General features: G+C 33.9%; 4 protein-coding genes across 7 annotated transcripts; 3 read left to right on the top strand and 1 right to left on the bottom strand.

The window, feature by feature from the left end:
• Positions 1–194: 194 nt before the first annotated feature.
• LOC103503559 (uncharacterized) lies at positions 195–1,545 on the bottom strand. The gene is made up of 3 exons (XM_008467771.3): positions 1,002–1,545; positions 708–880; positions 195–575 (listed from the first exon to the last, which is right to left on the bottom strand). Exons 1-3 carry the CDS (start codon positions 1,470–1,472, stop codon positions 476–478), a joined length of 744 nt encoding a protein of 247 aa, XP_008465993.1. The 5' UTR covers positions 1,473–1,545; the 3' UTR covers positions 195–475.
• A 3,188-nt stretch (positions 1,546–4,733) lies between these two features.
• LOC103503558 (dolichyl-diphosphooligosaccharide--protein glycosyltransferase subunit 4A) lies at positions 4,734–6,657 on the top strand. Its single transcript, XM_008467770.3, has 2 exons — positions 4,734–4,903; positions 6,343–6,657. The coding sequence occupies exon 2, from the start codon at positions 6,343–6,345 to the stop codon at positions 6,454–6,456; it is 114 nt and encodes a 37-aa protein (XP_008465992.1). The 5' UTR covers positions 4,734–4,903; the 3' UTR covers positions 6,457–6,657.
• Positions 6,658–8,820: 2,163 nt separating this feature from the next.
• On the top strand, positions 8,821–12,086 carry LOC103503556 (zinc finger CCCH domain-containing protein 12). 4 transcript variants are annotated; one of them, XM_008467765.3, is made up of 3 exons: positions 8,821–9,757; positions 9,925–10,321; positions 11,278–12,086. In XM_008467765.3, exons 1-3 carry the CDS (start codon positions 9,386–9,388, stop codon positions 11,553–11,555), a joined length of 1,047 nt encoding a protein of 348 aa, XP_008465987.2. In that variant the 5' UTR covers positions 8,821–9,385; the 3' UTR covers positions 11,556–12,086. The 4 variants fall into 4 exon arrangements, with proteins under 4 accessions (XP_008465987.2, XP_050939454.1, XP_008465989.2 ...); XM_051083497.1 differs by having other exon boundaries at positions 8,856–9,757; positions 9,928–10,321; positions 11,314–12,086; XM_008467767.3 differs by having other exon boundaries at positions 8,856–9,757; positions 9,928–10,321.
• A 1,378-nt stretch (positions 12,087–13,464) lies between these two features.
• LOC103503555 (RING-H2 finger protein ATL29-like) lies at positions 13,465–15,114 on the top strand. The gene has a single exon (XM_008467764.3). It carries the CDS (start codon positions 13,754–13,756, stop codon positions 14,954–14,956), a length of 1,203 nt encoding a protein of 400 aa, XP_008465986.2. The 5' UTR covers positions 13,465–13,753; the 3' UTR covers positions 14,957–15,114.
• The last annotated feature ends 100 nt before the right edge of the window (positions 15,115–15,214 follow it).

The raw sequence follows: 15,214 nt of genomic DNA, 5'->3' as shown, positions 1-15,214 counted from the left end.
AAGAAGAAAGAGAAGTGACAAAGGATCTTATTATTGAATTTTGTTAAATTATGCATAGAAATATATAGCAAAATGTATGGAGACAGCCCTCTGGTAGATGATTGAGTTTTGCTAAACCTAATTTCTAAATTAGAGTAAAAGTTAGGATACCATATTTTTTAAAAATGGAATATAATAACTTTTAAGAAAAAAAGAAATATGAACTATATGTGTTTATTATTCAGACCATTAGGCATCGAATTGTTAAGTAAACGTCGATATTAAACTTTCCCAAAAGATTATTCACACTTTTACAACGTAACAAAGAAAAAAGAAAATGTATATATATGTGTGTGTGTGTGTAAAAGAGCTTTAAGTATGGAATAAAATAGAAAATATTTATTTCCTCTTGAGATAGCGATGCACAAATCACATCCCCATTCCTTTTGTTAGTTCTTTCTCTCCTAAATTTCCCAAAACCCAATTTCTTCAAACATCAACAAGCCGTTACCATACCCGCCGGTGAATCCTCCGCCAAAGCAGCCTCATCGTCTTCAACTTGCCACATGAAATGAGCGTAATGTCCTGTCACCAAACTATTTCACAAAACCAAATTCATACCATTAGTATTATTATTATTATTATTGAATCAGAAGATCAAGAGACCTTCGATCTAGTTCGTAAGATTAGGGATAATTTTTTATTAGATCCAGAGATCGGAAAATTACCAGTCGTTAGGAGAAGCATAAACTGCGCGATCGAAGTAATATTGAGCTCTTTGTTTATCTCTTTCAGTGTCCCATACTAATTTCCCGTACAGTGCCAGTAATTCACCGTCTGTTGGACTTGCTAGTATTGCTCTGCTGTAACATTCTTCCGCTCGTTTTGTATCATTCACCACCTTCATCCATCAATTTCACACAAATCTAAGTCTAAGATTATTCGATTACGTTTCACGATTTCAGATCCAAACAGAGTTTCGATTATTTGATAATTCTAGTTTTTTTTTTCCGATTACGTACCTCGTGTAGGAATTTTCCGTAGTTTCTTAGTAATAAAGCGTCGCTAGGGTTCAATTTCAGCATATGTTCGTAGTACGCTCCGATCTTACTACGATCATTAACTCCGACTCGGTAATTGAGATATTCTTTATCCTCCTCCATGGAATCACTGTCGAATTGATCATCCTCGTCTATAAACTCCTCCTCTGGAATTTTGGAAGGAAAAGAACGAGATAGAGATCGAGATGCGAGTCCACTAAATTGATCGGACGTATTGGAAACCTCGTGGAGTGATCGTACGATGTCGCTCTCCGATGCTGCTCTTCGGATACGATTAGAATTATTTCGTGTGCAATGTAGAGAGATTCTGGGAGATGAAGCGGAGCTGTTGTGGCAGGATAAAACTCCATACAACGGTTGTTTGTTGTTGGAAGCCGTGGTGGTCGGAGAGAGGAGGGGAACGGAACCGGTTCGGAGGAGAGCGGATTTCATAGCTGAAAAGTTGAGAAGGGTTATGAAATGGCGGAGTTTTTGTGTGTTTTGGTTGAGATGTTTGAATGTGAATGGGATATATATACGAGAGTGTTCACCGTTGGATTTGAGGTTTAGAAGGTTAGAGATGGTGACACGTGTATGTTTGCACGTGAATTCCTAACGAACAGGCTACTCCGGGGGAGTCGGTTCTCCTCCTTTTCCTTTTCCTATTTCTTTGTAAAATGAAATGACAATCAAAAAGCAAAAAGCAACAATATATATAAAACCCTATATATATATATATTATATACCCTATGCTTCAAAGTTGTATAAATTAAAACATTAGACTAATAATTAGGTTACTTTTAGTTCATAAATTTTTAGTAAAAAACAAATGAATCTAAAAATTTGAAGTCGGATAACTTTTTGTTTGAACACAAATATAAATAACTATATGATCCAATTCTACGTAGTACTTCCATTGCACGTAATCAAATGCTTCGATCCCAGTACAAATGAAAACCCATAAAGAACAAAATTAATTGCAAGGAATGAATACAAAAAATGACCATACAGAGTCTAATCAATTTAAGGTTAAATCATTCAAACATATATATTTATTATTGATTTTCTAAAAGGAAGTCATGGTCAACTATTACTTTACCACATTCATCAATGCCATGTGAACGGTTCAAACATCTATGAGTTGAAGGCCATCACTATGAGTTGATTTTGCTCTTCTTTTATATTTTATTTGTCTTTTATCTTAGAAGTGTTGGGTTGAGTTGAGTTGAATTTCACAGATTATTTAGAATAAATCTAATTGTTTTAAGTTACAAATTTCTTTTAACAAATAACCCTTTATCAATAAACATAAATCAACTCAACTACGAAAAATTAAAGAAAGTGAAATGTTAGATACGTATAAATTTAATTCAATTAATTTTATAAAATAAATTAAGATTGGAAATTCAATTTAAAAATTTTTGGTATATTGAAATAGAATTTTAAATTGGAGGTATTGGGTTGGTTGATGGATTTGAATGCTATGTTTTTTTGGATCGTAATAAAAGGAAAATGCTATGGATTTGAATGCTAACTGAAGTCTGAAGCGTGGGATACGCAAGCACGTGCAAGCGACGGATGGATGGATGTGCGCATCTATCCCCACGTGTGATCTTCTCACGTGGTTATACTCTTCTTCTGCCATTTGGCATATTCAAATTATTTTCTTAATTATTCTACACTTTTCTAAAACTTTGACTTTCCTAATTCCTTTCTAAATGATATATTTTTATTTATCTATTTACAAGAATAGCTCCAACAATAATTCAAGGTAAAATTTAAAATATTAATGTTAGTAACTTTATGTTTAGTACTTCAATGGAGGTTCATGAATTTACATCATCACACCATTCATATCCATTTAAGAAATAACAAAGGGACATGATGTTTATTTCTTATAATATTAAAAAAGAAACCTGTCCCTTTGAACATGGGCAGTATTTCCTTCCCCCAAATTTTTCATGAATTACAAACAGCCAAATTGAGGTGTTCAAATATAGTTTATCGAGGTTCTCAGTTTCTAATCTTCGATGGATTATTAGTTAATGGTAATTATTATAAAAGGCTCGTATAATCTCACAATTCCTTAGGAAGGTGACTCATTTTTATCACTAGACCAATCCATGATGGTTTATAAGATCACTAGCTAATTATTCTATAGTAAATATCTAACTTCTATGGTTGGAGGAAGTTGTTGTGTTGAAGCGGAGTTTTCAATTGGTGGTTTTGAGGCCTTGTCGATGATATCCATTAGAGACGAGTTGTTTTAAAAATGAATGTGGATACTACTTGCTTTTTGTCTAGATCAGGGTTGGGTTTTGGGTTGTGTGGTGCAGAATGGGGTTGTGTGGTGCAAAATGAGTGGGTGATCTTATTGTTGTGGATGCATGTTTTCAGCGTGTTTCTTTTGTAACTAAATTGGGGAAAATCTATGCTATACTTGATGGTTTATGGCTTGCGGAGGAAATGAGTACGATGGAATTTTGGATTTTGTGGTTTAGTCCATCTTTTCTCTCTCGTTTTCTTTTTCTTCTTATGGGATATTCTTTATGTTGAAGTTGTTGCTCTTATTAGTCGATTAAATATTAGGAAGTTAATGTGTTCCCCTTGTATAATTGTAATGTTGTAGCTTATACTTTCGCCAAATTTACTTTGTCATCTTGTGATTCTCTGATATGAGTCCATCTTATTATGATTGGTTTTTCTGTGTTGTTGGGGCTAATTAGATTGTTATTTTGGTGATTAATATATATTGCCTTTGATGACTTTCTTAAAGAAAAGAAAAAGAATCCGAACTTCTAGTTTTGTTTATGTTTTTGCATATGCAATGACCTGCACACTCTTATAATGTGATGCTAGGCACTGTTAATGCAAAAAGTATGCTTTAGAAAGCATATGATTTACATTATAGATGATCAACCGTACAAACTCTTATATATACTATACCTCAAAATCATATGGTTGGAAGACACTCAGAGTGCAAGAATGTCTTGAATCTATTATATGATACTTTGAAAGATCAAAAGTGGAAGTTTTGTTGTTGAATTTGTACCCATGTTATATATGTTGGCTCTACCGTTTAGGGAGTGCATTATATAAGCCTTCCACAAAGGATTGAAGAGGCACTCAGTCTTCCATAAAGCTAAGGATTGGAGAGATTTGAGGAGGAACTTAGCCTTTCATGAATAGATTTCATAACAAGTTGTCAAAGTTCTTGACAGATGAAAAAGCATTGTTGAAAGAAAAAATGAATATTGCCATCCGGTAGACATTTTTTTTTCTCTACATCACATTATTATTATTTCAAAAAAGTCATAATTTAGAAATGTTAAGATGCTAATATTAGCATTTTCATCCACGATGGACCAATGACCATCGAGTTTTACTATGTTATAGATGATTTTGGTTTTCTTTGTGAAATCTTAACCAATGTTAATACCAAAGTTCCATCGAACTTTCCAAATACTATATAATCTTTTCAAATCTTATACCAAATCTTATATTTTAAAAAGTTTCTCTAAATTTGACCATATTTATCAAAAACTTATATCAATTGTTACATAATTATTCTTCACAACTTTAGCCAGACTTATGTGTTCCTCAATTATATGAATTTTTTTTCCAAATTTCCAAATGAATTTATTAATAATGATTTTCAAGGTGACTTTCAAGTGAACTCTAAATAAATATAAATAAGCAAATATTTAAAATCGCCCCAAAAGAATGCAATATTTTCAAAAGGGAACCCCAAAAGAATTATAGTTTCGGTCTCGCGAAATCCCTTGCTCCCGCCTCTCTGAATCGCTGACCGCACCACGCTCTCTCCGCTGCATTTCTCCTCTTCTTTTCCAGCAATTACCAAACTCAACGAACGATTCATCAGAGTAAATTCATCTCTTTTCTGTTATTTTTTTTTCATTTACATTTTCTCCACTTGGTCCATGGATTTCTATTTCATAATTTTGTTGAATTCATCCAGATCTACCCAGCTTAGCTTTGTAATTTCCCTTCAGAATCCAATGACAAACCCTAAGAATTCTGTTTGTTGGGTTCCTTTTTATGAATAATTTCCCCCCTTTTTGTATAGCTGCTAAGACGAGACTTCCCAATTGGTAACACCGATTGGAATTGAACATTCTTGATCATTTATAGTGTAGCGCTGTTTGGATTGTATAAGGTCTAAGGGTTTATTTAATTTAGCTTTCAGAGGGTTTTTAGAGTTATTATATCCTGGTCGCAATTTCCCATTTTGATAAAGGGTAACTTAGATTTATGCCATGGAGTTCCAACTTTCATAGTATGCTAACTAAGCTTGACATATCTTAACCCAGTTAAGGCATTGTAATTTTGATCAAATCATAGCTTGGATTCTCCAACTCCAGGTTGCTCAACTTTTACATGTTGTTGTACCCAAAAAAAGAGCTTGGGGTTCTGAAGGATTAATCTGATGAAAATTGAAACCTAAAGTTCTGAATTAGTTTGATGGCTCTGAATTCTGGAGTGTGGTGTGTGTGTGTTAGTAAAACATGTGGTGAGCTTGGTCCTGAGTTGATTGGATTTTTCTTTGAGAGCACCGTTGTTTCGTTTTATTGTGAACGAGCACTATGCTTTCTGCTTCCGAAAAATTAATTGCTTATTTTGATCTGCATTTGATGATATTTTTGGTTGTTCTTACACTCCTCAAATCCACCTCACTTCATTATCAAAACGGAACAAAATGGAAGCAACTTTTTGAGTTCCCTAGCCAACTTCTTACCTCCCTCTCTCTTGTTAGAAGTTTACCTTAATTGATAGAGAATCCTCACGAGGAACAACATGTATTAAGCAATGTGTGATGTGAATGAAATGCTGATAGATTTAAGATTCTTACATTTTGTTTGTAGTAATAGTTCTAGAATATTCGTATGAGTACTCGTTTTCAACTTTCAAGTTCCTAGAGTATGTTCAGAGTGTGCCAAGGAAACAACGTTATACATTGTAGAAGTGCAAAAGAAAAAACCGTGACTCAAGTTGATGTGGAAAAGAATAAAAACTGAGTTAGAGATCATTTTCGCTAATATTTTGTTCTTGTTGGAGTTGCCAAGAAACTAAGCACATTCCATATGTTTTTTCAATTCGTTTTATGGATTGCCGTAATTTCTGCTGAATGCAAGAGTTGAGAAATGTTAGAAACCTGTTAGTTTTACCTTGAATTCTTAAATTTTCTTTCATTTGTTAATAATATCATAGTCCATCTGATACAAAGCTTTATTTCAAGCTGATATCCTGTGTAAAACACTTGTTTAAAGAATTGTGATGAATGTTTAACCTGATTGTTTTACAGATGTTTGATGATCAAGATCTCGGCTTTTTCGCAAATTTTCTCGGAATCTTTATATTTGTATTAGTAATAGCATTTCACTATGTGATGGCTGATCCAAAATATGAGGGCAACTAATCATCTCCTCTAATTTTCTTCACCATGGAGACGAACTATATCTTGATGGAGTTTGTTGGTTTGCGTTATCTACTCTTCCTTTTGCTATACTACTTTCACTAGATTAAAACTTTACCCTCTCTCATAGTATAGAATGTATTGCTCGACGGTGAAGACATTGTTTTCTTCACAAATGAAGCCTATTTTAGTGATTTTATTATACTCTTTGATTTTTTTTTGTCTAATTAGTCCTATTCGCTACTTTTTTTTTTTAATTTATATTTATACCTCTTTTAGGCGAAAATATACTACGAACTTTAAGATTAGTTTTTGACGTTTGATTCTTTGTCTTATAATTGTCAAATAGGAGAAACTTGTAGAATTAATTTTCACAAATTCAAAGTGTATTATTGTTTCCAGACGTACTTTCTTTTAACAATATTTGACTTGACATGTCAAAATTTGAAAATCACATGTACGTCGTAGTTTCTACTTCTCATCCTACAGTTGAAAATATATTTTCTAACTACTATTTTACAAATATTGTGTGATACAAATACAACCAAAATGAAATTGGCCATTCAAGTCAGGGAGACAGTGACAAACAAAGATATTTATAGAAAGCCATGTGTGATTGTAGTTTGTTTGATTCTCATTGGTTGGTACTAAGTTTTTTATGTGTTGGTCTTCACTTTTTATTGCATTAAAATTTGCCATAATCTTACAAAACCCATATGTCCTTTGTTTTATGAATAATTTTTCTAATAAATGTTTTAACTATTGTATAGTAATTTATGTCATAATCAAATATTTTTTTTTTGAATATGGATTATTTGTTTCTTTGGCCATGGTGTAATATTAATTTAATAGTATGTCCTAAAAAAGTGGAGACAATTTCTTATTTTTTTTCCACCATTTTCTACTTATTTAGTATAAAGTTGTACTCGTAAATCAATTGAGATGAGTTTAAACTAGTTCGAAACTAAATTCATTAGAGAAAAAACGATCTATCATTTTTCCTAAAGAGAAAAGTGACAGGCAACACCTACCTAATATCTTGCACGTAGTTGTAATTGCAATTTTTTTCCTTAATATAAAAATCATAATTATTTATAATTGAAATTATCGATATTGTTTTGAAAATTTAATAGCACATTAATTGTCAAAATAACTTAGTTCATTGGTAGATTATCTCTTTTATATTGTTGGTGATACGAATTAAAAACATTAACATGGATCCGGTAGCCAACAAAAGTGATCTTAACTGGAATCTCTTAAGGTCCATTAAATATGACAATGAGCTTTATAGAGCCTAACATACCATCACCGGTCGAGAGTGGGAACTGAGTTTCCGTCTGGGTATGCGTCCTTGGATTGCTGTTGCACCCGTCCGAAGGACTGAGAATTCCGATACCATAGCACGAGCAGCTTCTAAATTGGTCTAAATGGGTCGACTGAAAGGAGAGGAATTCAATGGCTCGACTGAAGAATCACAAATGATAATTTTGATACCCACATCATCATTACGAGTTAGGAAGGGATATATCACCATTACTTACGAGTTAGGGATTGTAGACTAAAAACTAGAAGAGGTATGACAATAAGAAAAATTAGATGATTATGTACATGTCGAATCGTAGAAGTAATCAGGACAAAGATACAAACATCCAATAGATTCAAGATCTCATAAGCTTGCAAAGAAAGAAACACCAAATATGTTTATTTTTGTTGCGGTAAAAAAGAGCATGGATACTTGATTAAGAAGCCATAATGAAATAGCAAACAACTCCACAAGCAATGATAAGAACAACTCTCATGACATGTAGGGAGCAAGTTTAGGCAAGCACGCCACAAACACACACAAAACTCACACAAAACTCATCTTTATATTCATCTCAAACCTTAAGGAAGATGAAGCTTCAAACTTGCTCCAACTTTTGGCACAATATAGACTTCACTTATATCCATATATATATATTTATATTTATATATATGTATTTATATATATTTGTTTGAAAAGTTAAACTTTCATTTCTACTCAACCAAATATTGAAAGGGTAGATTTCTAAGATTTAGTAAATTAAATAAATTTGAAATTTTTGAATACGTGTATTAGACATAAGTAGAAAGTTCAAATATTTATTAGTCTTTGTCAAGTTTGTAATAAGTTAGGTAAAAATTAACTTGTCTAACTTGCTCTTATTATATTCAAATTGAAAATTAAATTAAAAGATGTTTAAACATGATTTAAAGTTCAAAATTTTAACAAAGGAGTTAAAAGAGAATCTATTAAACACTACTCAATTTATTAGAACTAAACTTGTAACTTCTATTATCATTATTGGCTTTTTGTAATCTTTGGATATCATTAATTTAGACAAAGGCATGAGATTTGGAGAGGAAAAAGGAGAAGTTTTTAGTTTTATTTACAAAATTTATAGGGTGGGGGAGTTTGGAAATCCTTCTCTGTTCTGTTCTTTCTTCTTACAAGTTCTCTCATCATTTTTATCGCACTTCAAATCTAACCTCTATTACTCTTATCTATTTTCCTTCCATTTTTAATTCCCAACCACCCTTGTTTTTCGCTCACTTGTTCTTCTTTTCATCTTCATAGATCTCTCCCATCTTCTTACTAACTTTTTTTTTTTTTTTGTTCTCGCATTTCTTCTCCTCTTCGATCTGATCTTCTTTTTCTTTTTTCTCCATTTTTGTAATGGGGTGGCCTAATTTTTCACCTTTCAACTTCCAGGAACTTTTATTCTTTGTAGTTTGAAGAAACCCATTTGTGTATTTCTCCTCAAAATTTTCCCAAAGCTGGAGAAACCTTTGGTAACCATGTCTCTGCAATTAGGGTTTTATGGGTGTTTGTTTTGTGTGACGATTTTGTAGCTTTTTGGAAGTAATAATTTCTGGGTTTTTTCTTTTATCGTGTTGGGTGTGATTATTTGGAATGGATTATAGTGGAGGAAACGTGGTTCATGTGATCTCTGGGACGAGCAGTGAGAATTGGCCAGGGGAAGTTTGGGCTACAGAAGATGAATACAGAGCTTGGAACAATGGCGGTGATGGGTCTGTTGATACGCCTTCTAATTCGAGTTATGATCAAAGGCAATCTCAAAGCCGGTCCGGTAGCGAACCCCCAAACAAAAAATCCAGAAGCTCACAGGATGTTACATCTTCGAATCGATCGAAAGCGATAGGGAAAATGTTTTTCAAGACCAAACTTTGCTGCAAATTCCGTGCTGGAACTTGTCCTTACATCACAAATTGCAATTTCGCTCATAGCATTGAGGAACTCAGGCGACCACCACATAATTGGCAGGTATTAGGATTGGTTCTTAGTTAATAGTTGATTTTTTTCTTTTTTGTTATTTGCTCTCTTTAATTGTTAGCTTGATAGTTGAAATCCATAGTTGGGGTAGTTTAGTTCTGTTACAAAATTGGTTGAATACAATATCATGAGTTCCTTATTGCACTGAGTCTTGTCAGCAGGAAATTGTGGCCGCCCATGAGGAAGAGAAGGCGGTATTGTCGGAGCCAAGGGAGGAATTTCAAATTCCTTCGCTTGGGACATCGAATTTTGGTTCTGAATCGCAGAGGTCATATAAAGGTCGACACTGCAAGAAGTTTTACACAGAGGAGGGGTGTCCATATGGGGATAGTTGTACGTTTCTTCATGACGAGCAGTCTAAGAATCGAGAGAGTGTGGCAATAAGCTTGGGTCCTGGTGGATACAGTGGTGGTGGTGGTGGTGGTGGTGGTGGTGGTTCAGGAAATGGATCCAACACAAAGCCTTCAAATTGGAAAACAAGGATTTGTAACAAGTGGGAGTTGACAGGATATTGTCCATTTGGGAACAAATGCCATTTTGCTCATGGTGCTGCTGGTATGTTCCCTCATAGTTTCTTCTATCTCTCCTTTTGGTAATGAAATGATTGTAAATTTGTAATATGAAACTACATTTTAAAGGGAAATGTTCCAATAAAGAAAGATTATGTCTCTACAGTCTCTCAATGATTGTTGGCGTGACTAAATGGAATCTACATGAAATCACTACTTGGGTTGTTAGTATACAATTTCCATAGCTGTTCGATCACTTAGTCTGTCAGTGCTCAACACTTAAGGCCCAAGCCATGGATGAAGATAGTCTTTCTAATATCTTTGAAAGAAATTGTTCTTATGATACCCTATAGGTTATGGTTACCTCTGCTCAATCTTGCTTGACTTTCGTTCTGATTTTATAGAAAAATGGTTCCATGTGTGGCCTAAGTTTGTTTCTTTAGTGTCTGCCACTTGCATATGGCATAAATCTTTAATCAAGTCCATTTACTCCCGTTACTTCCTCTTTAATTCTGTATTGTTTTACTTTAACAATGTGAGATTTTCTTTTAACTTGCAAGACTCTGAAATCAACTGAAGAGTTTGTAGATACCATTGTTAAATATTCTAGCAAAGATTTTTTTCTGATTCAATCTGGAGTTTTAAACGACTTTGGAGAATATAAGGAAAGTTTTAAGATTCTATAATGCTATTGTTCATTAAATACATCTTGCCAATTGACTACAAAAAAGAATCTATTTTACTTGGGGAGTGTTTTCAGAAAGTATAGGTTGAGTATTTTTATGAGAACTTGTTGTCATGCTCATGCATATATCTAACTAGCCTTCCCATGATTTTTAATGCTTTTGTTTCTTTGAGTCACCCTGATTCATGTCAATTCTGATATAGCCATATAGGTTGAGTCGGTTAAGCCATTAGGATATTGTTGTGTCTTCAAAAGGAACGTTGAATGAGTTCTTTAGTTTTAGTGCTTTTAGATTTAATACTTTGAATTAACCACAGAATTGCACCGTTATGGCGGTGGGCTTATGGAGACAGAAACTAGAGACTCTTCAGCTGCGCCTCCTGACCCGAAGCAGGGCGTATTGCCAAAAGCTCCCGGCGATACTTTGGTTGCTTCTGTTCCTTCAGTACCTCATTCAGATGTTTACCATGTGGTGGTTCCATCACAGAGGTCAACCATTGTAATTCAAAGGCCAGGGCAGAGAACTCATCAGAAGTGGAAGGGTCCCGATAAAATCAGTCGGATATATGGTGATTGGATTGACGACATTGAATAATATGGTATCCAAGTAGTCGCTGAACGTGAATAACGAGAACTTAAAAGTTCCATAGTTAACAGGCATTGTGACGGACTTGGTCTCTCATAAGCATTTGGCAGATGAAGATTCTGTTTGTTCGGGTTAAGTTTCGATCGGTTCTTTTCATATTCTCGTCGCCAACCCCACTTCACTTCCGAGGTTTGAGAAAATTGAAGCATATGGTCTTTATCTGTTAGAGTTGTTATCTTCTGTAGTTAATGTAATCTTTTTTCTTCTAAAGAAAAAGAAAAATGTATGAATGTCATCACCACCCCTTCTTAGTTCATAATTGATTAATTCTTGTGTGTTCTGGGAAATCTTTAACCTTATTGTAGTTGGGAATATGAGTCCTTCAAATGAGGCAGGGCAGCAATTTTTATACACTGACATTGTGATTGCTGAGGTTCCTACATTGTAGTGTTGTTAGTTAGACTGTTACATTGTTTCCCCTTTTTTGTATAATGTGTTGTAGATTACAATATTCTCTTTACAGTTATCGTTCATCGTTCATATCCTTCTTCCTCTCATTTGTCATGTTTGCTGTTGATATTGGATGTTTTAACTTTCTTGAATTCAATGTTGTTTGGATTTTAATTATGAAAATTCAGGACTTTGGTGTGCTTTGAGATAACTATATTCTTCATCAATTTTGTAAAAGCTACTTCTCTATTGTCAATTTATAAGCTCATTCACCCCAGTTTATGTTTTTGAAACTTCTGCTTTTTTGCTCAATTTTGTATTAAATACGATGGAATGAAGATTCAACAAGAACTTGTAAGTGTTTAAGTGCTTGAGACAATCATTCGAAATAGAACGTTTTTCTTTTATAAAAAAAAAGTAAATAAGAAAACATTAACACTATTAATTTCAAATTATAAATGTAAATAAAAGAAATTTAACACTTTATTAATTTCAAATTATAGAAGTAATTGCATTTAGGGGTAATAATGTTATAGGAAGATTTAGAAAGAAAAGAAATTCACACACCTTCTTCTTGTCACAATTTAGAAATTTCTTTACATAGTCAAAGGTAGGAATAAGGGTTTTTGTCATAAGATGTGAATCAGTTTGTAGAAAAGAAATTTTAGGTAACAGAGAATTTTGTTGGGTTGGAACCAAAGGGATGACTTTTCTTTCCTCTTTATAATCATACAAATATTAGAGTTTGAATCCCCATGAAATTTTTAGAAAATCTACTACCAAGTTTGGAACTGTTTGGTATCAAAATCTAAACATTTTTACATGTTTTCTGTGCAATTGTTGCTGACATTCCTATTTATTATTAGTAAGATAAAGGAAACTGTTTAGTAATAGAAAAAACTCATATTTCTTATAAGTTTGATGCACTGCTTCCCTTATTGTTAATTAGTTTTGAGATGAAACTACATACTTTCAAATTAAGTGTTAAGTACCGTCATCCTTGATTGACAAAATCATCTCGATCTATGATGAATTATTCATTGGTGAACATGGTAGGATTTCATTTCTCATATGTGTTGTTTCAAATTGGTTTTCTTCTATTTTACATGTTGATTTTTTATGTTTATGTTTATGTTGGTAGAAATGCGACTAAAGTCCCATACTTATTAGATAAGAGAATGATTATGATATTTTTAAGGTGAAATCATTCGAACTAAACTTAGTTTTGGCATTCTTAATAATTCATTAATCTTCTCAATTAAAAGATCTACTCCTCTAGTGATCCACCTTTATCCATATTCTACTAGACGTTTTGGGTTATTTTTCAAACAAGATTCAACTCAACCACATACATTTGTACACTAATTAAATAAAGTAATTAAATAATTTGTTAAATAACATATGAATTATGAGGCTTTAGAACATATAAACCTGAACAAAATAAAAAATGTGGTACCCCATAGAATGAAGTAAATGAGATAAATGGGAAAGTGAGGTGATGGAAACTTAAAAAGTATGGTTGAAATAAACTTGGACAATATTATTGAAACAAAATAAAAGGTTTGGTGGCACCTGGGGTGTGTCATAAAAGGAGAAATTTTTGGGAGATGCATGAGGTGGAGGTGGTGGAGCTTTGAAGGTTTGCATGTGTGAGGAGTAGCCACACATGTTAAACAAAAAATGAAAATAGAAGCCACATTAAAAGGAGAGAAAAAAGGATTGTGTTTTGGTCATAAAAGGAAGAGTATAAAAGGATTATGTCTCTAATTATGGAAATGGTGATTGTGGATGATGTTGCTCAATTTCTCCTTCTCCATTACCTTAAACACCAATGCTATCTATTAATGAAAAAAAGACTCATTTATAACAACAACAACGAGCATGAGGAAACCAACATGAGTTTCTTTATTAACTCTCATTCTTCTTCTTCTTCTTCTTCTTCTTCTTCTTCTTCTTGTTCTTCTTGTTCTTCTTCTTGTTCTTCCGTCCCCCTCCATGTGTTTTTCCGGCCGATGTCCACTGATTTCTCTCGACCCCCTTTTGCGACTCACGACCATTCTACTCCTCCTCTCACCATTATCCTCACTCTCATCCTCCTCGCCTTTCTCCTCATCGGCTTCTTTTCCATCTACTTTTGTCGTTGCATTATGGACTCTCTCCTTCACTCTCGCAATCTTCGCCGCTCCCCTTCTGGTAATCTCCTCCACCCTTCCTCTGATGCCCCTGCTCCTCCTCCTGGTCTTGACCCTCTTCTCATCAACTCCTTCCCTACGTTCCCTTACTCCGGTATCAAGGAGTTTCGTAGTGATAAATTCGGATTAGAATGTGCTATTTGTTTGCTTGAATTCGACGACGATAGCTTCCTTCGTCTCCTCACTAATTGTTGCCATGTCTTCCATCAAGAATGCATTGATCTCTGGCTTGATTCTCACAAAACCTGCCCTGTTTGTCGTCGGGACCTCGACTCTGAATCCCCTAGAGATTCTACCGATAAGCCGCTTGATCCTGATTCTAACACTGATAATCCACCCCGAATTTCTCATCATGAATCCATTGAAGATGCGATTAGTATTGAAATTGATGACGACGTAGACGACGAAGACAACGGCGATGCCGATGAAGATCACCGCCCCTCTGTTTGTTGGGAGAGGGGAAAACAGAGTATAACAAAAACAGAGGAGGAGAAGGAGAAGGAGAAAGAGAAGAAGGAATCAGGAAGTTTCAAGAGATTTTCGAGGTGCCATTCAACGGGACATTCGATAGTGAAAGGAAGAAGAGAAGGGGAAGATAAACATAAGTTGAGATTGCCAGAACATATAAAGATTAAGATCATTAGAGGGCATAATTGGACAGGAAGTTGTGTGACTTTTGATGAGTTCTTACGTAATCCTGGCAACAGTGGTGGGTTTTCAGAGCTTTATGAATCTAATGATCGACCAAACTTACCGAAGCCGCCGTGATCTAATTTATTTACTTTATTCTTCTCTTCTTCAGTTTATCAGTTTGATTGTGATGTATTGAGTTTTCTAAAACAGAGTAGTTATTTTTTTGTTGTTTAGGTTTGTTCTCAAGGGATTTTTTTTTCTTTATAAACAAAATTTTAATGCATAGAAGATAACATATATTATTCAATGAGATACTATATTTATAGTTCTATGGTAATTTTTTTAATAATGTGATTATGAAATGTTAATGAGGCAAAATGGTTGAGAGACGTT

This window comes from Cucumis melo, chromosome 4, assembly GCF_025177605.1.
Source record: "Cucumis melo cultivar AY chromosome 4, USDA_Cmelo_AY_1.0, whole genome shotgun sequence".
In the NCBI taxonomy this organism is placed as follows: domain Eukaryota; kingdom Viridiplantae; phylum Streptophyta; class Magnoliopsida; order Cucurbitales; family Cucurbitaceae; genus Cucumis; species Cucumis melo.
This window is presented reverse-complemented; position numbering and strand designations above follow the sequence as displayed.